Here is a 23,273-nt window from a genome sequence, read left to right as displayed (position 1 = left end):
TTAAAAACACTAAACAACCATCCAATCTCATGATAGCAACAAATTTAAGAAATGCTGAACAACCAAAAACATGCCAACTAAGTCTGAGAAGTATCCATTAAACCAGAACAATAACAAGAGACTGTAGCTCACACATTCTAGAAAAAAGTGGCTGAAGAGATGTCTTTAAGTGAAAAAAAAAATACTTTGTAAAAGTCAAACTCAGCAAAAGGCAATACTACATAGAACTAATAAAGCAAAATTATAACAAACAATCTAGGTGTTTGTTGCCCTAGTGTAAATCTGCTGGCTTGCATGGGCAGACACCAGCCTAATCAACCCCCTTGCCATCAATTCCCTTATAGCCTTCCTTGCAAGTGATCCATTGATCTGTGAGGTGCACACACAACCATATTAGACATATAAGCAAAATACAGTTTTCATTTAATGGAGTTCCCACATGCATCTATAAGCAGACATATATAAAAGAACAGCAACCGGACTTAGGACCAACATCCTAACTCAATACCACACGTGCTGAATGAGGAAAACCTTAGAGAAACATACACTTTCCATGAAAGTATGTTTTACACATCAACTACATACATTAATCAGAAAACATGAGTTCATGACAAAGGAACTTCATATCGCCATTCAAAGCGTTTAGCAGCGCTTATGATACCATTCTATGTCTATCAGCTTGTGCAAGCCATTCACTATAGAACAACCAAGCAGCAAGATAATTCCCTGAAGAAATCTCATCATTTAGCTTCAAACTAAAGTACCTACATTTAATCTAGCCATGTAGCGATCAGTAACTACATAGCAGTAAATCAACACCAAAAAGCCCTAACAGATTATTCGGTTATAACTTAATTTCCTAAGACAATGAGCGGGGCACCACAACAAGACATAGAAACAAACAAACAACTTAGATCTCCAACCCCAAACAACAAACACGAAACTAAAGTCTAGTCTCACAAAATGCAAGAGCAAGGCAAACAACATCCAGCAAAACAATCTTACAAATAAAAGGAAAATACACAACCAAAACAAATGATTTAATCTAGGAAGAGGTAGAAAAGAAAAGTACCCTTAAACGATCGGAGAGAATAGAGGGAGTAATGAGCTTGTATTTAGGAGCTTCAGAGAGAAGCTTGTCATAGGTAGCCTGGTCAAACAGCACCATGTTGTTAACCTTCTCCTTTTGCTTTCCCTTGCTCCACTTCTGTTTAATCAAAAAAAAAAAGGGAAATCCACTTCTTATCTAAGTCTAAAAAGTAGAAAATCAACACCATTAAATACATAAAAGAAACATATAGTGAAAAAACAAATGACCTTCTTCTTCTGCTTGCCACCTCCAGACTTTGCGGGCTTGGAGGAAGGAGGAGGGGCCTTGTCCTTCTTTGGCGCCTGGAAAAGCAAATCAAAAGAACAAAAATGTTACTTTCCTAGCTAAAACAAAGATGATTTTAGTTTTCGTTAGAACACAAAAGAATTATAAAGCTGATGTATTGAAGAATGAAGGGAGGGAGATTAACGTACCATGGGATCTGCTCAGATTGACGGAAAAAGGGAGAGAGGGGAGGCGCAGTTTTGGGGATTGGGTTTTGGTGCGGTGAGGGGGAAGAAACGGGAGGTATATAACTTTTTGTAACCCTAGGGTTTGGTCCTTGCTGTCAGAGATCTCCAAACGCCGTCGTTTTATTGTTTGAATGTAAATGGGTTTCCTTTTTTCCTACTAGTGCAGGCCCTCTCTTAACGGGCTGACCCTAAAAAACAGTAGCTAACGGGCCTGTAGCCTTCGTTATAACAAACCCAAAAAATCAACTAAGAAAGAAAGCAGGCCCAGAAAATGCACAAAACTTGGATTTCATTGAAAGCCCAGACTCAATTTTATTTTCTTGTTTTAGGAGAAATGTCAAATAATATTTGTATAAAATATATTATAAAAAAATTTTTGTTGGTTATTTTTAAATGTCTTCTTTATTTCTTTATCCTTTTTTTCTAAATTTTCAGAACTCTTTATTGAAATTGAACTTACTATGACTAAGAATTCCTACTTTATACATCATTATTTAATCAAAACATTCAATCAAAACATTCAATCGAAACATTCGACTTTGCATTTTTAATTATTTTACTAAATATTCAACATTTTCAAAAATGTTACTTACTAAATTGAGAATGTTGTTCTTTGTTCCATTAAATTTTCAAAAATATTGGGAACAATTCTTGAGATCAAAACGTCACCTTAAAATAATTTAAGATGTTTTTATTCTAAGCAAAAAATTACATATCAATGAAAATTTTGATTAAATTATAATCTATTCATCTATATGCACAAAAAAGTAATTCTATGTACTTATTTTTTATTTTATTATTAGTATCTAGTACTTTTTTTATTTTATGTTGCATTTTTTTGTATTATTTAGGATGTAAATCTTAATTTGTTTTTTTGGGGTAAGGGTAAATCTTAATTTAAGCTTAAAAGCATAACATTTTTTATTGAAATCTGAAATGGAAAAGCATACATGATACAACATCCCCTACATTGGCTACTTGATTACTTAATTAGATCTTGTAAAACAGCGGAAAACACTGCCATATTTTTATTCTACATAATTCTGGAGTAACCAGGCAAAGCAGAGAAAGCAGCAATGGATTTGACATGAAGTTTTTGTCAGTTGAGCAAACTAGCAGTTGAAGTAGCAGAAGCATGCAACTCCAGGGAATTCGTAGTGGCAAGCACCGTGCTTAGCGTCGTCCCATTCCCTGTATTGTTTGTTGTGTTGGAAAATAATGTATTTCATAAGGTTCAAACATCACACATTGCTAAAATATATAAAAAGTGAATGCCTTATATTGGGAAACCAATTATGGGCTTGTTGCAAGCAAGCAAAACAGAGTGGGCTCGCGCGCACATAAGATTGGGCCAAACAGTTAAAAACTTCAAATTTCCCTCCCTTGCGCACGAGTATGCACATGGACTGTGCCCAAGTGACTTTTTGTACCTTAACCTTATTTTTTAAAACTTTTTCAGCCTTTGATTAAATCAAAGTCCAACTCTACCATACTTACCTGATTTTCCTGGTTTTGCTCCAACGTCTATCTGACTTGGTATAAATGGATTCCTGTCATAATTGTACCATACTTCAAAAAAGTATTTCTAATTTCGAATTCTAAAAATATGTCTTGATTCATTTTCTTATACAAACATAGGATTTTTTTAGATCACTTAAAATGGGCACTTTATTTGTATATCCACTAAATTAGAAAGGATGTTTTTCTCAATTGGGTTGAAATCAAGGGAAGGATATATAATAATTCAGAGAAATAATGATTGATAAAGTTACAAAATTGAAAATTAGAGTGATTTTGACTAAAGCTCTTATATATATATGTTATGTGCTCCGCTATAGCTAAAATAGAATAATTATTTATTATTTAATTATTTATTATTATAAATTGAATATTCTAAAAATAACAAATTATTATAACATAACAAATGGGCGATGGGGAAAATAAGAATCCCCACCCCCGAAATGAAAAAAAAAGATGTTCAAAAAAGAAAATCTTTGTATCTTATCTTTATTCTTTTTTAAAAGATAAGAGAAAAAAGGGACTTAGAATTCAGTAGACAAAATCATCAGTTCAAAATATTAAGAAATTAAAAAATAAATTCTCTCATTTTCGAGTACTCCAACGTCTATTTGACTTAGTATAAATGCTGACCAGATTTTTCTTAACTCCCTCAACTCCCTAATCTGGTGCAACGTTCACTTCATTCCATGCCTATAAATACAGTCACACACCCTCACTCACAACACACACCAAAGCTTTTCTTCTCTAAAGCTTTCTTCACTACTTTCCTCTGCCTTTTTTCTTCTCTTAAGCTTCTCTGCTGGGTTTTCTTCTTTCCTTTTCTTTATGCTATTCTATCATCTTTTAATAGTTTGTGCAAACTATAAGGAAGGTTCTGTTGAATCCTAAAGGATAATTGTTACAGTCATTTTGCACTGAGTTTTATACTCTGAAAGGGTGAAAGACAGTGATACCACGTCTTAGATCAATTACTGCTTTTGCTAGTTTTATATTCTTTTGTTTCTAATATTCTTTCAACATGTTATAGTTCATAGAGCTGTTACAAAAGAATGCGTTAGAGTTCTTTCTGCCAGGATGAGTTTCATATCTGTTTTCCTTAGTTCCACTTACCGAAGGAAGCAAGAAGGATGAAGCAGGCAAAAAGGAGAGCAACGTTAGAAACAGACTTGGCCATTTTTGTACTTCGGCTCGGGATGACTCGTAAACAAGGGCACAAGCCAACCCCTATTTACAAAGCTATAACTTATCTCTCTTCACTCTAGAGAGGGGCCAGTGGGGGGAATTCAGCTAAGGCTTAGCAACACTAATCAAGGCAAATTATATAAAGAAAAGATAAAATGTGGGATGAGAAAGGTGGCAATGCTTGTGATCTTGATTACATCTGGAAGTAAAAAAAAGTCTTTAATGGGGTCAAATATTTTGACATGTGTGACATTTATTACAGTGGAAGGCCTAGAAATGGATTGCTATCATTCCCAACCCTGCATGATTGGATTTTAAGTCAAATTTAAAGTCCTTTTCCAATTTGCAGAACCTTTTTTTAGGAGGGGGATGAATTGATAAATCCTCAAGCCAGCTATCTTTCGTCGTCTTCTTCCATGGCTGGGTGATCTAGTCCCACTTTGCCGTCTACTTAGACCCAGGATATATACCACATTGAAGATGATGAGGCACTACAAAAAGGAAAAATCAAACAAAAGATTTCAAATTTTCTGTTTCAATTTATTGATATCGATCCTGATAATTCCGTTAAAGCTGACTTGAAGAGTAGAAAAGAACGGAGAATATCATAGGATTGTAGACCTCAAAACTTCAATTTAGGACTTGGGAGTAACATTGTCGAATTTATGAGCAATACCACCCCTGAAAGTTGAAAACGTTATTGATTGTTCATCATCATCAACTTAACAAGATGAAGCAGAAGAGACAAAAGTTGTCAAAATGTTCGTCTGATAAAAAAAAAAAACCCAAATCATCTTTCCGATTTACCCCGACCATGTTCCTGTCCTTAACTCCTTGTTGGAAAATCTGGTTAGTCCGTCGGTTATAATTAATTCGTTGAAGGCTTGAAGCATGTTGTGATGGGAGCATATTCGGGAGAAATGGACTGACGTTTTTCTTGGATCAAATTGCCGCGGTTTTGCTTGGATTGAATGCCTTTGCTTCTTTTCCATGGTACCTACCCTCCCAAAAAAGGAAAAATGGAAGTTCTTATCAGTTATCAGATGGATGGTTAGGTGTCCATGTGAATCAGCTGCAATCCTTCCTGACAGCTATGCTTGTTTAAGCCTTCAAGGCTTAAGGAGGGACATATTCCATCAATAATGGAGATAGATACGATGAGCTTGGTGTCACAGTCTTTTTTTTTTTTTTTAAAAAGAACTTAAGTAATGCCACCTTGAATTTTTTGAAGAATTATAACGATATGGAATTTTACTAAAAGCTGTTCAATATTTGATAGAAACTTAATATAAACCAGCTTTAGGGAAGAATTAATTGAATGTCGACTTGGATGATAAAGGTTTTTACAGTATGTTTCCACATTTATAAGATATTATCTTCTTAATTTGACTTATGTAGCTTTACATATATAGTTTATTAAGGTAAAAACGATTTGTTGGCCTTGGGCTCGAAAATTAATCTTTTCTGCTCAAAGTTAGAGCTATCCACTAATTTTTTTTTTTTAAGGAATCAGAATAACAAATGGTTAAATGTCAGTGCGATCACTTTGTCACTTATAATACCCATTGCGTATTAATAGTGTTTTCATTGAATTTGTATATATTCAGAAGAGGAACAAGAGAAATAATACAAAAAGTTCATTAATTAAACACCAAAGAGTAGATTCTTTGAGCTGAAACACACTTTTATTTAGCTGCTGTAAGACAAACTAAGTCCCCAGCAGAAACATATAGAGTAGCAGGAAAAAAACAAGCAAACAGTTGGCTTATTTTAGCATGACAACTCGACATTAATTCGGGGAGTGCAAGCCAGACAACGGTCACGAGCTGCAGGGTTTTGAGCATTTTAATTCAGCAGTTGAAGTAGCAGAAGCAAGCCCATCCGAGGCCATCTGTGTGGCAAGATCCATGCCTTGCACTTTCCCAGTTCTTGCATTGCCTGTCACAGTGGCTTGAGTTGCCACACCATCCTGACCACGTTTGACTACGCTTCTCACATATTTTTGCTTCTGCCATTTTCATCGTTGCATTGAATCAAGTGGTAAGATATACTTATTTGTTTAGTTATATATCTATATCCATTCTTAGTTTGTAAGTTTCTCGACAAAAATAGATTTCTTTTAAAAACAGCTTTTACGACCGTAATAATATAACTGTAAATTTTTGTGTCTGAGAGAGAAACAAGATTGGACTTTTACTACTAAGCACAAGTGAATATGGGTGCAAAATTAAATTCAATTTGTGTCTAGCAGAGTGCACGAAATGGATATGTGAAGAACGGACTAACCATTAGGGGTAGATAGAAGGAAGAAAAGGCAGAGGAGAGCAAGGGAAGAGGCACACGTAGCCGTTTTGCTGTTGTGTTTTGCTAGAGCTCAAAGGGAGACTGAGGTATATATATAGCAAGAAAATTTCACTGTATTAATTGTGGGTAGGTTTGATTTGTTAACAGAAAAAAGGGAGACGAAAGTGGCGGATGACAATGGAACTTATCCATCGATATCAATAAAAAAGTAAATCTGCTATGTTTATATTCAGGTTAGAAGATGGGTTTACAATTTTCTATTGGGTAAATACAATATAAGAATTTTATATTGTCAACTGTAACGTTCTTCACCATCAGTTGGTTGTCAAATGTACCCATTTACGAAGGCGTAAGAAAACAGGAGGAAAACGAATTTTCACCTTATCAAGTTCAACACTACACTTACAGAAAGCATTTACTGGATTTCTATATCAATAGTCTTGCGCTCTAATTTCTTCTGAGGAATGGAGATGAGTAGAACTCCATCCTTGAGCTCTGCCTTGATGTTCTCTCTATCACAGCTTTCGGGGAGCTGAAGACAGGTATCATAGGAACTATAGCCCCTACAATACCAACAATCATCTCCAGCTCGCCTTTTGTAGTCTCCCTTGATAACAAGCGTATCGTCCTCCACGGAGACCTTAATTTCCCCCTTGGCGAGTCCTGGCACATCGAACCGCAACTTGATTTCGTTTTCATCATATTTGATGTCCCAAGCTGCACGCCCCTCTCCTCCTGACCAGCTCCTACAGGGCAATATCGTGCCATCATTCAACTCCCGATCCATTTTCTCTAGCATGTGATTCCATTTCCTCATTGAAGAGCAGGGTTCGTCTAACCTGTGACCCCAAGGGATGCATGTTAAGCAATTTTGACTGATTAAATGTATAAATGGAAAGAAAAAAAAATAAAGAGCTAGAGCTAATAGAAGCCTTTCTATTGTCTACTTGCAAAATGAAAAGGAGAAAGCACTCAAATTCACATTAATGGAAATGTCAGTGTTGCTGTAGCCTCATCAAGAATAATTTCTTGTGAACCACTCAAAAGTAATGCTTCTTAGCTCCACCAGTGCTGTTAACTGTGATACCTGAACATGATCTAAAGTATGCAGGCTCATGTTCGCCTAATTAACCAGGAGCATTTCTTCCTCTTGTGACCTGGTCATAACCCATATATTGCGAATTATCAAGTCGATTTGCAGTTGTTACCTTTATTAATTCTACTCAACAAGTCCAAAATCAGCTAATTGAGCCCATCTACACAGCTCCTGTTTTCTTCTGATACAAAACTTCATCAGCTGAATAGTACTCAAAATCATAGTTAATAGACCATATTGATCCATACATGTATCCTCTCTGAACCCAGTACTCGTCACACCAAAACAGATACATTTATTTCAGCTAAATACAAGTAGCAGTAACAGCAATAACAACAATTATGTTTTGGTTCGATCCTCATGCATGAGTTATAAGTACATTCGATAGATATATTATATATAAGAAATTGCAGACATTTTGATTTTTTTCAACAAAAGAAGCAGAAGCAAGCCCATCCCCACCCGTTAGAGTAACAACCTCCAGTACTGATGGCTTTCTCACATTTCTGGCATTGTCTGCTACTGGAGGCCAGAGATGTGCACCGGCACAGCCCTGACCATGTTCTGCTTGTTCGTCCACATGGACATGAACATGCTTTTGCTTTTGACTTCCTCATTTCTGCAAATGATGAAATGATTAACTATGCAACTTTACTTGGCTAAAAGCATCATTATGCAGGCAAGACGGGCTGATCGTCTGTTTTCCAGTGAAAACAATGTTTCCACAAACTCATTGCTTAGCGAAAGAGCTACATATAGATGCCAAGCGGTAATCTAGCTAACATGTAAATTAAAGATCTTGGTAATCCAACCGGGCTTTTGAGGTTGAATTCCCTTCGACTTAATCTCACAAAGGCGAAATATGATTCAAGAAGTGACCAATAGAAAAAGTTGGGCAAGGAATAATGTGCATTGACATTGAAACTTAGTAACACATATAGAGTACGAGGCTGCGCTCACCCGTATTTGCTACGAGGATGATGATGGCCAATATTACAATGAAATAGACAGACATTTGAGCCATGTTTTCTTCCACTTTTCTTCCGAGGTTGTTTTGAGTTTTGACTAGCTCGCTCCATGTGATGATTTTGGGGGTATTTATAACCAAAGCTTGCGGTCAAATCCTGGAAGTAACAAAGATTAGTTGCAAGATAAAATAAAGAAATGGAGATGACAAAGATAACCGAAACTGGTGCATGTACAAGAAAAGATCAAATCCACTGATTTCTAAAGCCCTAATTAGTTAAAAGTTGCAATATTTCAGTGGTCTTGATTAATTCATAACTTCGTATACCATAATTTATGTAATATTTTTGTTTTTGTTTGACTATGATAACTCCATTTTAATCTCAATATAAATGGGATTATAATGAAATTCATAGTTTCTTGGACTTAGTCGTGTGTTGTCCTGATTGCATGTGCTTCATCATATGATAATGCTTGCTATATTCTAAACCATTTCCCATTAAAAAACATTACCTAACTAACAACCAAGCCTTTCAAACTTTCTTCTATGGTGTGAGGACTTTTTCTTTTATTGATACACAAGAAATTTAAGCATTGCGACTAAATTGCAAGACCTCTCGCCACTTGAGTTCGATTCAGAAACATTCCATCAGCCTTTTAAAATTGTAAGGTTGCCCAACTTGCGAATATAAGAAAAAAGTAATAGTCTATTTAATGAATTCTTCAAAAGTCTTACTCTAAATTAAGGTGACGACCGGTTTACAAATTGCCATCGTGATCACCTCTTACAAACCAGCCTGGTCGCTTCATGCTTGCGGCGTGCAGGGTTTCAACCAGCCATGAAAGAGTCCAGATGGCTTCCAAGGTCAACAGCATCCTTTAGAGGGACTAACCATGCATTGACCACTTTAACATCTCATTGTTTCAGGTTAAAAATGCGCAAGTAAAAAGTAGTTTTCTTCTTATATAGTCTTGAAGGCAAGTTTAAATTCCTTGGAATACATCTTTGAACCCTTTACATTATTACAAGCTTAAGAATGACGACTGACAAGAGAAAGACAGGCAGAGCATAACATTTTACTCAACCTAGGACAATTGGAGGAGGTTATTATCATATACATATCTGCACCAAATCCTTCCGTTGCATCATGATGAGCATACTATAAGAGGTTTGCAACAAGTAAACTGTGACTGCTGATGATCATTAAGAAAAATTAATCACAAAAAGGAAAAATTGAATCATATTATATTGCAGCTTGTAATTCTGTGTTGCTGTCAAGACAAGGCTGAAGATTTAACATAATTTTTTTTGAAAAACAAAAGATTTAACATAATAATTTGTAGAATCTAAACTTCCTCTGATCAGCTCTAGCATAATTAGGTGAAATGATTGAAAGTCAACTTCTTGACCATTCACAATTGTGAAATTTTTAATTGTTGTTGCAATAATATAATTTGGTGCGTATATATATACCCGAATTAAAGAATCAATAGTCTTATTTCAGATACATAAGAGAGAAAGTGATTTTTTGAATTTTGAAAAAGGAGTAATTATAAGCATTTCAGAAGGCAGTGATGGCTATGTTTGGTCAATGCCATTGGTTAAAACTTGAAAGAACGGAAGGGAAACTATGCTCATTTATTCCTCTAGTTTTATGTGTCACTCTGTATATCTTGAATTGTTTATTTTTATTTTGAATTCCTTTCTTTTTGGGCCATTATTTAGAAAAAGATAACATCAGAGAGTGAAGATTAAAATTAAGTCGTTTCTTGGAGCATAAATTGATTACTTAAATAACATGGAAAAAATAGAATATTTAAACTAAAATTAATCTATCAAACTTTTTATATCTCAAGTGACTTAAGGATCTTTTTTTTTAAAAAAAAAGGATGATTTAAATATATGGTTATACTAATCAGAGTTTGACTATGAAAAAGTGTTTTGAGTATAAAATGGTAAAAGATGGTAATTTTTTTCAATTTTTTTGTTTTAATTTAATAATTATTTTTATTACGTGGAACGATTCAAAAGAAGTAAATAAAATGTTTTAATTTCATACCGAGTGTGTAGAAAAATCTAAAAAACTTGTACATTTCACGCTTCATCCGTTTAATTTTTTGGAGTGAAAACAATGGTATTGTCTAAAAAAAAAAAAAAGTAAACCTTGGAAATTAATTTGTGGGCCCAAAGGCTCGAAAGGTAATATTTCGGCAGAACCCAACAGCAAGGTGGCTCATCCTTGCCCATCTGCATAATAATGTAATTAATGAACACAAATTCTACTCCTTTTGACTGAAAATTTCATCAACGAATCTCAGAAAAAGCTACAATTTCCCAATAGATTCCTGGAGGAACATGAAGCATCATTATTTCAATTTAAAACAGCTTTGGTTGCTTTTAGAAGCATACTGGTTACCACTTACCACAAGCTACCAGCAACGATAACAACATTATTTCGGCTTGATTCTAATAATTTGACACTACGTAATGACAATCGGTTGGACATTTCGATATTTGTGTCATTTTGTTCAGCAGAATTTGCAGAAACAAGCCAGTCCAAAACCATCCAAGCGACAATATCCACCACGCTTGGCTCTCTCCCATCTTCTGCACTGATCGGCACAGTGGCTTGAAATTCCACACACCCCAAACCATGTCTGGCTCCGCCTTACACATTTTCTTGCTTCCGCCACCCTCACCTCTGCAAAATGCAATCAGTATCAAACACAGTAAGATGGTGCTGTAAAAACATCAGAAAAATTACAAAGAAAAACGAAGGGGTTGATATATCAATGGTGTATTCTAATTTTCACCAAGTCCTATCATACAGACAATTGCCATCTAGAAATGGGGAAATGGGGAAGGTACTATCCCGTGTTAGCAAGAAGGATGAGGATAAAGAAAATGGCAACTAAGTAGACAGGTTTAAGAGTCTTAGCCATGTTTTCTTTCACTTGTAGAGTTGTGATGTTCTCAGTGGCACAAGATTAGATGCAAGATTACGGATATTTATAGCCAATTTAGGTTCAGTTGATCTCTATCTACTTTGGTCAAAATCTTGCTTTGGAACAAGATCAGCATAACAATGAAATGTATAAACAAAAAATGTCAGAATGCAATAATCTTGAGCACATGCAAAGAAGCAACAAATTCAAAGTTCTTCGTTTAAGTTTCAATTATTTTAGTTCTCAGGATTTTATGGTTTCCTTGATTTTTGGGATTTGTAGGATCGGGGAAAATGTAATGCTCTCGATCAGTGTATTTTTCTCTAAAAGAAACAATTCAAAGCTAGATCTTGAGTCATCAACCCTTTTAATTCTCCCTCCTTAGCAATACTGGAAAAAACCCTCACAATACTGGAAATCAAGCATGTTTGATCCAAGCAAAAAGAAAAACCATCCAGCTATCGAAACACATGATAATTGCATGCACTTCTTTTAAACCTAATTTTGCTTGCTAAATAAAGTAAGTATTTGATAACACAATCCGTAGTGGTGGATCTAAGATTTTGTAGGAGAAATGACTAAAGAGTAATCAAGGTTAAAGATCAAGTTAATAATTCAATTTGAAATAAAAAATTAATTATTTTTTTTAAAAATTAAATTATAATATAAAATTTTATTAATAATTTAAGTACAAATGTTAAATAAAAAAAAAGGTAAAATAAAAAAAGGAAAAAAATAAATCCGTGTCAATGGTGTTGGCAATCTTTTCTCAAATAATTCTAAAAAAAAAAAAGGAAAACAAGTTTCAAACCTCAAGAAAAAAAAAACTTACCACTATTCCAAACTAATATATTTATTTGTTTAGGGGTGGCAAGATTATACATTTACTATTTTATACACATAAAATTAAAAATAATTAAAAATTAAAGAGTAACGTCCACCATTAACAGCTAAATGCAAAGTTTTCAACTCAAAGATGACTCTGAGTAATGTGCCAGCTTTAATGTCTTAAGGTAACTTGCGTATCTCATCCAAGTTCAACCAATAAATCTTGGTAATAAGATAGATGAACTAAACATACCATACCTAAATTTTTAAAAATTTATATTTTCTATGCAATAAATTTAAATATATATTATTTTTTAAAAAATGATTTCTATTAATTTCATTATCAACATGTCATTTCAAGTCTCTAGTTTGAATGACACGAAACTCTCATCACATAAATGGTCACTCTGGGTAAAAATAACCTGTACAATTGTAAAAATTACTCTGCTACTCAATAAGGCTTTGGTAGCATCTCATCCATTGAACCTGTTGAGCTTACCCCAAACGAAAAGAAAATAAGTTTGATCATTAACCAACCCTCGGCAGACTAAACAAAAACTTCGGCCACTCAATTCTCTAAATAAATCGCCTATAATGATTAACAAGCTATAAACAATCAGACATCGAGAGAGCAGCCCAAAAACCCCGCATTAAACCAGAATAAAGAAAACAGCCCAGCTTAAACCAGCATCCTTTGAACATGTACTATATTTTAGGTTAGTTTTGAACTTGAAACGTATATAAGTCGACCTTACTATAGTCGTTGCCAAATAATTGGAATAGGTCTGTAGTTAACTCGAAGTCTTACGATAATAATTAGTTGCATTGACCGATGGAACGAGAGAATATGATTTGTAAATTCAACGTTCTAATTTAAAGATTCAGGGTTCAATCGAAATAATTTTAGTGGGGAAAAGGAAATGAGAGAAATTAAGCATGCAGATATCCATCAAAAGCTACTTGGTCGCCATTGTGCTAAAAGTTTTTATCTAGAAAACAAGATAAGCTTCCATTAATGGTGTACAAAACACTGATCTGACACCAAGTACAAGAGGCAATGACGACGACAACTAGGAGTGGGAGACACATTGTTCGGTTTCAACGGAGACCATTTCTTATTAAGAAGTACTAGAAGCTAGATTTGACTGAATGCTGTAACCCACAAGGGATAATGTCGGCCAATGCATCCCGCTCAGTGACTAACAATTGACGTAGCACAAGCAAGCAAATCCAGGCCACTGCCAGTGGCAAGCACCATGCTGTGCTTTCTCCCATTTCCTGCACTGGTGATCACAGTTTTTTGTCTTGATACAGGGGCCCGTCCATGTCTTGCTACGCTTTTGGCATAATTTTGCTTCTGCCACTGGCATTTCTGTAAGCATACAAAAATAATAATCTCCTGTTAGAAAGCCTCTAGTCGAAATATTTCGAGTTCAGTTCTTTTTTCCTATCAATTATAACTATAATTAGATGAACAAAAAGAAGAACTAATTAAAAGAAAAAAAAAACTATGTCTATAGCCTGGGATCAAAATATATTGAATACCCACCCTGATTCGCAAGAAGGACGACGTATGAAGAAGAGAGCAAAGAAGTGAACAGATTTAAGAGACATAGCCATGTTTTCTTGCTTGTGCCAAAGAATGAGGATGTTAGGGCTATTTATTGGAGATGTTACTTGATGTTAATGCAAGTTGTTTAAGGGATAAGACAAATGAACTTCATAAACAAAGATGGTATAGCCTATCATCTTCAATTGCAAGTTTACTCTTCTGAGATCCATGGACTTAATTTGTTTCTGATGTCAACTGTAGCTACTATATTTTAATAAGGTTGACTTCAATACTGCTTTATTTATGCCGGCTGCATGGTGAAATGCTACAATCTTGGTAATTTATTTAACTGATGACTTCATATATCCTTCTCATCCGATTTCAGGGAAGGGAGCAGCCAGTAATCTGTAAAAAGTAAAAGGCTGTGATGATTTTCTTCCTCTTCTTCTAGCAAAGCAAGAGATTGATTTATTAGGAGAGAGGCAATAATTACAACAACTGAGTCTGGCAAACGACAATTTAACACCCTGAAGCAAAAATCAAAGCCTGAATTGACTCCAGAGAAAAAAAATAAAACAGCAACATCACCCACCCATCCACCAGAGTAAACCCCGATGCAAGACAACACTCATACATATATAAAGTTCTTGTATGTGTAATCATCTCATCTTATTAGTGTATTATTTGAGTTGTGTTAAGGAGTTCTTGTATTGATTTTTTTATGTGGACTTGAGGTACTTCTTTTTCTATCATTTATTGCAATTTAATTGTTTTCCCAATCAAAGAGAAAAAAAGAAAAAAAAATTAACGTAGAGCTCCATTGAAGCACACTGAAGAAACTGAAATCAGAACAGAGAATTATAGTGTGCAATTGGCTATCGATTTTCAAGTACTCCATATAGAATTCCTTTCGACTGATAATTAAGCATGGGTATTGAAAGCTACGCTTTTGGTACATGATCATTGTCATTTTCACCAGAAGATCATCTTAATTACTGGGTCATATTAATTTTTGTTAAGCATTTATTCCATGCCAAACATAGTCAAAGTTGAAAATAACATCACTTGCTATATATTTGAACCCGAGTGTAAGCTAGATTTCAATTCATGAAGAATCTATGAAACAGTGAATAATCACATGCATTTTTATCATGAGGAGATACGATATATCCCTTCGATCATGGTATTTTTTACTTGTAGAATTAATCAACGATCAGGCCAGTTTAAAGCTCAAGTTCCTAGTTTTATACTTCCTATATTTATTTATTTCCACTGAAATACATCTAATATTTATATCAAAATTATCCAGTCGTCTTGGTGCAATATATAAAAAAAAAGGTTCACATAACATAGAAGTCAAACTATATTGCTGTCTAATGGTATTTAAATTACTCATCATTTTCAGCTAAAACTATACAGTTCCTTTTGGTATGAATGCTAAAACTAATTGAAATGATCAGTCATATAAGAACTTTTATTTTTCTTACTATATTTGCATCTCCATAAGTAAATTTGATATTGCATACTGATAATCTAAATCCTAAAATACTCTCACTTGTATCTAAATCACTGCATCAAATCATTGAAAACTCTTTCAAAAGTAGCCACATCACTCCTGAAATTTCAGTTTCTTTTTGTTTTCTTATTTGGGTAATATTTTTTTTGAAAGGTCCTTATTTGGGTAATTAAGCATTCTTCTTGCTGAAGTTTCAAACTTATTTCTCCCACTATGTATTTTAAGTTAAGTAATGCATAATATACTTATATCTTTTATTTCAAAAAGAAAGGTGAAAGATACAACAGAAATATGTTAGCATTAATTTATGTTTTTTTTTTTATAATTGAAGGAAGGGAGATTTGAACCCTACTCTTTAAGTAGGGGATCATACACCAACTAATGAGCCAAATGCCCGGGTGCTAGTATTAATTTATGTTGTTAACATTTATCATGAAATAATGAAAATTCAATGATAATATTGTATTGTCAAGATAGCTCTTGTAAATTGTTTATGGCAGGCTAGAGGTTTGGTCAAAGACTCAAAGATAAGAAGGTAGATGCTAGATTGCTTGAACTCAATATTTTAAGCTTTGATTAGGATTATAAGATCTAATGAACAAAGAAGATTTAGACCTAATCAAGAATTTCTTGGAGAACCTGATAAGCACATGCGTTGCCTCTAATTAATCACTTTTATCACTAGAAAAAAGAGTGTTAAAACCCAATTTTCAAAAGATAAGATGTTTTGATGTAACATGGCGTCTCTTGCTGTCCTGCCAACTACACCCTGTTTTTTTAAGATTGTGGTTTATACTTTAGACTACTAGTTCACAAGTGTTATTTATCTTTAAAAAGAAGACAACACAAAAAGAAAATGATAGAAAAAATTATCCTTCGAATTAACTTAATCATGGTCTAATCAGAACCCTTATGTTTGAATAATTTTCCACCAAGGCACATAGATAAAATCAAGCTTACCAGCAAAAAAAAATAATTAAATATTTTATGTCCAAATTTAAAACTCACGATGCTTATTGATCAAAACCGACCTTAGCTCAGTTGGTAGAGCGGAGGACTGTAGTGGGCATAGCCTAACAGCTAATCCTTAGGTCGCTGGTTCGAATCCGGCAGGTCGGATTTTTGCCTCTTTTTTGTAAATTTTAATTTTTCCTGTCTATTAAGAAAGGGAAACAAGGAAAAAAAGTCTTGGTTCCCCATAACGAATAAGAAAAGAAAGGATTTATTTTATTTGTTTAACTTTTTGATGTCCCTAAATAAAGAGAATCAAATTAAAAGGAGCAGAGAGAAATTAGTGGAATCCAACTCAATAATCAACGAATCCGACGTGTTTGATTTGGTGGCTGTGGGCATGTAAGCAAACCAAAGGCATAATTTCTCAGCAGCTATTAGTAGGAATTTTAAGTTGATTCTCGCTCCCGTGTTATTGAATCAGCTCCCACTCCAACCGGATAGGAATCAATTTACTAATACACGAACAAGAAAGAAGAGAGTTTGATGTTCCATCAGCTCAAATACAACTTTATTCATTCAAAATTTATAACTTAATCTAATGAATCATATTGGATTTTAGGGTTTTTCAATTTTTGTAGATTTCATTTACACATCACATGATTTTTACATAACATTTTATATTTTTTTATTCTCACTTAATTCTGTATGGATAAATTCTGTTTTTAGAATATTTTGATAATTTTATTAAGCAAAATTAACGATGTAATCTCGTTTAAGAACAAAATTTATCTTAAAATTTATATGAAAAAAAATTAAAATTACTTGAAATTTGTCTCCCTTTGCGTATTCTTTAAAGCCTTTCCAAGAAAGAAAAGTTCCATTAATTACTTAATAAAAAGGTTTACCTTTTAATTAAATTCTTAATCCAAGATTCGAATTGTCATTGTTTTACGAATTGACTATTTTATTTATCTTGATAGCATGAATTGATGCTCAAAAAAGGTCAAGGTTTTGCCACTAGTTGAAGTGGATAACCTAAAATAAAGGAGCAACTGGAGCCCAGAGATCTAGCCCATTTGAGGCTAAAGACATCTTTCCCTTAAAGCCCAATCATTTATTAAATTCTTCTTCCAAGTGGGGTTTCTATTCCTTTTTCTTTTTGTTTATAATAGTCCGAAACTACTAGTTTTTGTTTAACACTTTAAATTTTGGAAAAAGAAAATTTCCCTAATAGGACAATCTATCAATAACTCGTTTCTCATTTCTCAAAGGTCAAGCTTATTATGTATGGTTTTTGTCGATTCCTTATACTTGATATGTATATGTATACATATTTACATACATGAATTTCGATACAATGCTCCAAATAAAATATGAATATCATATTATCAATACCAAGAGTAAGAAAAACCCAACAAAAAAAGAAAAAAAAAAAGAGAGAGCTTTTCACTATATAATTCAACTAATAAAAGATCATTATAATACGTTTGCCAATAGATAATTCAAAATGAAAAGCTAAATGAGATTATTTGCTTTTGAATTTTTGTTGTACTGTTCCTATTTATAACCTCTTCCATTTATTTTGTTCCCTAAAGTATGATTCCTTTATGTATTACTTAAAAAAAAAGCTATTAGGTGTCAAGTGCACAATGGATGAGATTAACCATCTTTAGTTCTCTTCTCACTTTTCTAAGAAAATAAAACAAAATCAGAAACATTTGATGTCTCCATCAAATCGTCCTTTTAATATAAAAACCAGAAAAGAAGAAAAATTACTTTTGGTGATTAAAGCCATGCTAAAACCCCAAAATACAGAATGCCACGTGGCATCAAACGAAAGTAAAAAAGGTTGGTCTCACTCTATTATTGGTTGGTCTGCGGCACAGAGGAGTGAATAACTGAACGCCAGTTAAAGGTTAAAAGATTTTTGAAGAAGGAAGTGAAGTAAAGCAGAGTTTACGTGGCAATGGCTTAGCGAGTAAGGAACTCGCATTGGAATCTTGTTGATGGTGCCATATCGTGTCTGCGGTCGCCACGTGGCGGACTTTCAACTGAAACAGTTTACTAGACAAGTCATTGTCAGCGTTTCGGGTTTTAGTTCTGTGCCACCTCTCCCGCTCTTTCTTGCAAATTTGCAATCATGAATATGACTTTTTTCTTTTTTCCACAGAGGAAAGAAAGGATGAATTGTTAGTTACAAGACGACAATTGTCAGTTGTTAGTGTTATGAAACTTATTCAAAAAATAATAAAGATAATTTTAAAAAAATTATAAAAAACTTAGGTGATTCGATTAATTTTTTTTAAGTAGACAAGATGAAATAATTCTTTAATTATTAAGTATTTAAAATATAATAAAATCTCTCTTAATTATTTTTATATTAATCTAAAATTCCTTTTATGTCTTCTCTCAATAACTTTGAACAAATATTAATTCATAACTATTCTATTCTCATTTATAACAAAAACAGAATTACAAATGTATTTTCTTTCATGTTTTCAAAAGCATTACATATCTTCTAAAATTTACAAACATACTTTTATAATACAAAATTTAAAATAAAATAAGATTAAGATTAATTGTAGAATAAGAAATTTAAAATTATATAACTATTTATTATTGTACACAAACTAAACTTTTATTCAAAGAAGATTGTAAATTCTAATCAACACATATTTCACTTCAAAATTCTCATGAATGATTTTTTTTGTTGAATTAACTAAATTAAAATATAAGCATTATTTCGTATGAAAATAGGACTTTAGTTTATTAATTGCCCATAAAAGTTAATTTTTTAATTATATAATTATAATGAAATATATTTTGCAGGGATCTGTTTTCTGAGAAAAAGGCAAGTTTAGCCAGAATACTCACTCACTTTCTTCCCTAGCAAGCCCATTCATGGCTCTTGCTACTTGTAGTGTTCCTGACAGGCTAGTTGTAGTGTGGGAAAAAAACATGAACATTCAAGACTGGTGATAGTACAAATTAAAGTACTTTGGGACAGGTGAGAATAATACAGATAAAAAAGAGCAATAATCTGTGGAAAATCAAAACCCAGAACCAGCATATTTTCCAATAAAGTAAATGGAAGGAATATTAATGTGTCTTTCCTTTTTCAAAGAAATTCCATAAAAGAGAGAGAAAAAGAAAAAGATGGAATATAAGAAAAACAAAAAAGAAAAGAAAAGAAAGGTTCATATGCCAGAAGCTCTATAAATAGCAACCCTACACAGCTTTAAGTATTCAAGAACATAAATATTCCCTGCCCAAAGAGGAGTGTAGAATTAATCCATACAGAACTAACAGAGTAAATAATAGCTCACTCTGTTTCATCTGTTTTTGTCAATCCTCACTCCTCTTTTCCTCTCTTTTTCCATGAACTTAATCAGCAAATTCTTTTCAGCATCTACTATGTTTATAGTAGCCTGCTTCTCTTCTCTACCCAAGAGAGACAGTTGCTGCTCAAGCTCCCATATTTAAACAATTCTCTTTCGACTGAGAACCGAAAGAATTCGTCTTCCTCCTCCACCCCCTGGTTTTCTCTGCTTCCTTCTTTTGTAAATGGATACATTTGACATAAAACTTGAAAAGAGAAACGCAATCTTGAAGCATCGTCAGTTGTACAACATAGCAAACTTGCTCAGGTTTGTTGAGTTTTGTGTTGTTCTGGTCTTGATCTCCAGGTTTACAACTCAGCTCCCGGTCGCCGTTAAAAATTCTGGCCAGTACTTCCGGGGCTTGTCAGTTGTTCTTGTGAGCCCTCGCTTTGTGTTCATCGTCGGGAACGTGATAGTCATCACTCTCTTCGCAAAAGCTGGGCAGTTTTCAGCTCAAGATTCTACTGCAAAGAGTTCAGGAACCGATATTTACCAAGAATTCGTTGAGAAGAGCGAGAAAAGTCAGGCAATTCATCGATTTGGAATCGAACACATAGAAAAACAAAGCAAGAAGAGTGTAGTTGAACAGAAAATAGTTAGTCTCAATGTGCATACTTCAAAGGGAACAAAGCAATACAAAAGAAGTCAATCAGAGAATCTCAAGAGGGTGAACTGCAATGAAGCAAACCAGCAACTCAGGCGATTGGAATCAGAAAAGTACAGAAAACACAATGATTCTGATCAGACAATGGTGAAGAGTTCATATCCTGAAGATGGAATGAGCAGTGAGCAGTTTCGCGATGCGGTCGAGGCTTTCATTGCCAGGCAAAAAAAGCTTCTAAGGGAAGAAGAGTACACGGTGATTTGGCAAGATTTAGAGTGACGAAGCAAATCCTGGTTCTCCCTTTTCCTGTTTTTACGATTGTTTTTAGTCTTTTTGATTTTGCCTTTCCTTTCGTTAGCCTATGCTGCTTTGTACATGTTTAAATGATCATCAAATCAATGAGTTATATTCCTATCAAAATCGTTTTGCTTCAGAGTTACTTAGTAGTAATATATTCAGGCTTGAAACTGTAATGCTTGCCTATGCAACAAGACCAATCTAGACGTGAGAAAACCGCGAACCTGAACCTCAATTAGACTGATGTGAAAGGCAAAGGATTATTCTGTTTTAGATTTGCAAATATTTTCCTGAAAATGGGATTTATGCAGATAAGAAGAATTTCCAGCCGTTTATACCACTCACCCTAGTATATGCCCATATGGCATCATGGTTCGGGAATGTATTCTAAATTTTGTTCTATGAAAATTATATCCTTTAGATGCTGAATTGCCATTACAGATATTCGAATTTCAAGTCACAGAAAGCGTAAAGCTGAACAAGCAAAGTAATGTTTAGTGTTTTTGACTGGTGAGGCCTCCATAACCTTTGCACAGTACTAATCCATCCGGCAAAAGCAACTTTAATCTTTTCCTTAATCCTCAAATCAACAAGCCAAAAGAAGGCTGATGTTTTTTTTCTGGGTTGAATCTTGAATTTGGGATAAGAACTGCAGCTGGTAACGGTAGGTACGCCAGCTGGGTTTAACTCGTGTTGCCATGTTGGGACTTGGGAAAGGTTGGTTTGAGCACAAATTCTAAGTTCAAAAACCCATCAAAGATTCATGATTGTGTCTTCCTTTTTTGTTTTGGATAAATATCATAATCTTGTCTGCCCACTTGGATTTGATTTGTGCCCATCAGCACTTAAAACAATAATAGGTAATCGTGTCTAATTCAGTTTTCCATTGGCTATATCCGCTTGGCCTGCTTAAAAAAAATCTTATTCTGATAATTTGCTTCCAAACTCAATAATTCAGATGAATGCCGGTTTCCTTCTGTGCTGCTCACTAGCAGCTTGTAGAATTATCAAAGCTTCATTGTAAGTACATAAATATTGATAAAATGTACAGGAAAGTACGATGAAAATGCAAATTTGGTTTTCCTCTAATAATTTGTGCAAAAAATTTGGCTTTTAGTTCATTAGTTGAAAGGATAGCACTTGGAAGGAAAGGTGGAGCAAATTGCTGTAAATGACTTGACTTGTTATTGTCCCCTAACATCCCCACCCCGCAGGAAAGGAAAAGGTGAGAAGAAGTGTTCTCTTTATGACAAAGAAAGAGCAAGAAAACAACATTCTATTGACACCCTTCCCTTCTTCCCTTTTTTTTCTTCTTCATTTCAGGATGAAACAGGAAAAGTCACAAAACAAAGACTTGAGATTCTAACACCACAAGACAAAACATTGGTCGTTAGAATATGTTATGTTAACGGCCTGTACAACAGATCAATTATACAACAAATATAGGCAGAAACAAGTCGAATAATTGGGACAATATAAACTTTAAACTGTAAAGTCATTCTGTTTCAAAATTTCCGAATCAAACCCACGAATTCGTGGACCTCCAGGCTTTTATAGATAGAGCAGAGCCCACCAAATGATCTGCTATGGGTTTCACTCGATGAATCCTTATTCAGGCGTTTATATCCTTTGGGACCGAGGAACGAACCCAAATATTGCAAGAAAAATTGTGTAGGAGCCCACCAAGCAAAAGGCAAAGATATCTAATTTAATATTACAGTGTTTACACTTCAATATTGGGCCGTAGCAAGTGCTTCTTCTGTCTCAAGTCATTTTCAGTGCGAAAGATTGAACAATAAAGTAGGACTAATTATCAAGGCCAGTACAAGACAAAATGTTGGTTGTTAAAACCATAATCTAACAAATTAATAAATAACTAAATTAGCATTCTGCAGTTACAGTTGCTGTTAATATTAGTTTTCAATACCTGTAACATCGGATTACTTGATTGGTTTATCAACTAGTCAAGTTCTATTTGAACAAGATTGTGTTGCTTTCTTGATGCCATGGATTACCCGAACCCAATAGGAATCGTCTACCCCTGCTCTTATCCGAGCGTTGGGCACTAAAGGAAGAAAGACAGGACAGAAGATTTCTATTCACTCCAGGACAAGAATTCGGTGGGGAAAGGAACCGCTGTCCTCTTGACCTCCATATGCAATTATGCAAGTTGTCTGCCTAGCTTCTCATAGGCTTACCTTCTTAGACTATGAGATTACATATGTGACATAATGGGAGTGATGAAAGCAACTCAAAATTAAAAATACCTCCAATGAAATAAACCTTAAACATGCAACTTGCATATGCGACGTTTAAAAAAAATAAGAAATGGGAAAGTTCCATTGAAACATGCAAAAACCACTCTATTTTTTATATCATAAGATCCCATGATTCCTTGCTTCTGCTTAGATGCAATGTGAAACCTCTTAGTTTTAAGACATTTTCAAGTTTGACAGCAACCTCGTATTGGTAGTTGAAGTACTAAAATAACCAAGTAAAACTATGCAATCACCAAATGATAACATCATCAATCCCCACCACCTCCCTTTTCTTCTCCCTCCCCC

At 34.2% G+C, this 23,273-nt stretch overlaps 4 protein-coding genes and 1 non-coding gene across 5 annotated transcripts; 2 read left to right on the top strand and 3 right to left on the bottom strand.

The window, feature by feature from the left end:
• LOC18607753 (40S ribosomal protein S25-2) lies at nt 1-1,641 on the bottom strand. Its single transcript, XM_007042083.2, has 4 exons — nt 1,525-1,641; nt 1,318-1,392; nt 1,073-1,207; nt 1-369 (listed from the first exon to the last, which is right to left on the bottom strand). Exons 1-4 carry the CDS (start codon nt 1,525-1,527, stop codon nt 256-258), a joined length of 327 nt encoding a protein of 108 aa, XP_007042145.1. The 5' UTR covers nt 1,528-1,641; the 3' UTR covers nt 1-255.
• Nucleotides 6,986-7,357, bottom strand: LOC18607751 (small heat shock protein, chloroplastic). Its single transcript, XM_018114840.1, has one exon. The coding sequence runs from the start codon at nt 7,355-7,357 to the stop codon at nt 6,986-6,988; it is 372 nt and encodes a 123-aa protein (XP_017970329.1).
• LOC18607750 (defensin-like protein 19) lies at nt 13,606-13,776 on the bottom strand. Its single transcript, XM_018115232.1, has one exon. The coding sequence runs from the start codon at nt 13,774-13,776 to the stop codon at nt 13,606-13,608; it is 171 nt and encodes a 56-aa protein (XP_017970721.1).
• TRNAY-GUA lies at nt 16,501-16,593 on the top strand. The gene is made up of 2 exons: nt 16,501-16,537; nt 16,558-16,593. It is a non-coding gene; the product is annotated as a tRNA-Tyr (tRNA).
• LOC18607749 lies at nt 19,634-20,851 on the top strand. Its single transcript, XM_018114754.1, has one exon. The coding sequence runs from the start codon at nt 19,993-19,995 to the stop codon at nt 20,689-20,691; it is 699 nt and encodes a 232-aa protein (XP_017970243.1). The 5' UTR covers nt 19,634-19,992; the 3' UTR covers nt 20,692-20,851.

The sequence above is a fragment of the Theobroma cacao genome, chromosome 2 (genome assembly GCF_000208745.1).
Source record: "Theobroma cacao cultivar B97-61/B2 chromosome 2, Criollo_cocoa_genome_V2, whole genome shotgun sequence".
Lineage (NCBI taxonomy): Eukaryota > Viridiplantae > Streptophyta > Magnoliopsida > Malvales > Malvaceae > Theobroma > Theobroma cacao.
Note: the sequence above shows the minus strand (reverse complement) of the source record. Positions and strands in the feature narration are given on the sequence as shown.

Excerpts from the sequence above, each read along its gene's own strand:
- LOC18607750 (XM_018115232.1), bottom strand. The coding sequence starts at position 13,776 with ATGCCAGTGGCAGAAGCAAAATTATGCCAAAAGCGTAGCAAGACATGG.
- LOC18607751 (XM_018114840.1), bottom strand. The coding sequence starts at position 7,357 with ATGGATCGGGAGTTGAATGATGGCACGATATTGCCCTGTAGGAGCTGG.
- LOC18607753 (XM_007042083.2), bottom strand. Across the intron at positions 1,208-1,317 it reads GTGGCAAGCAGAAGAAGAAG|AAGTGGAGCAAGGGAAAGCA; the intron begins GTCATTTGTTTT and ends TTGATTAAACAG. Across the intron at positions 370-1,072 it reads TTCTCTCCGATCGTTTAAGG|ATCAATGGATCACTTGCAAG; the intron begins GTACTTTTCTTT and ends TGCACCTCACAG.
- LOC18607749 (XM_018114754.1), top strand. The coding sequence starts at position 19,993 with ATGGATACATTTGACATAAAACTTGAAAAGAGAAACGCAATCTTGAAG.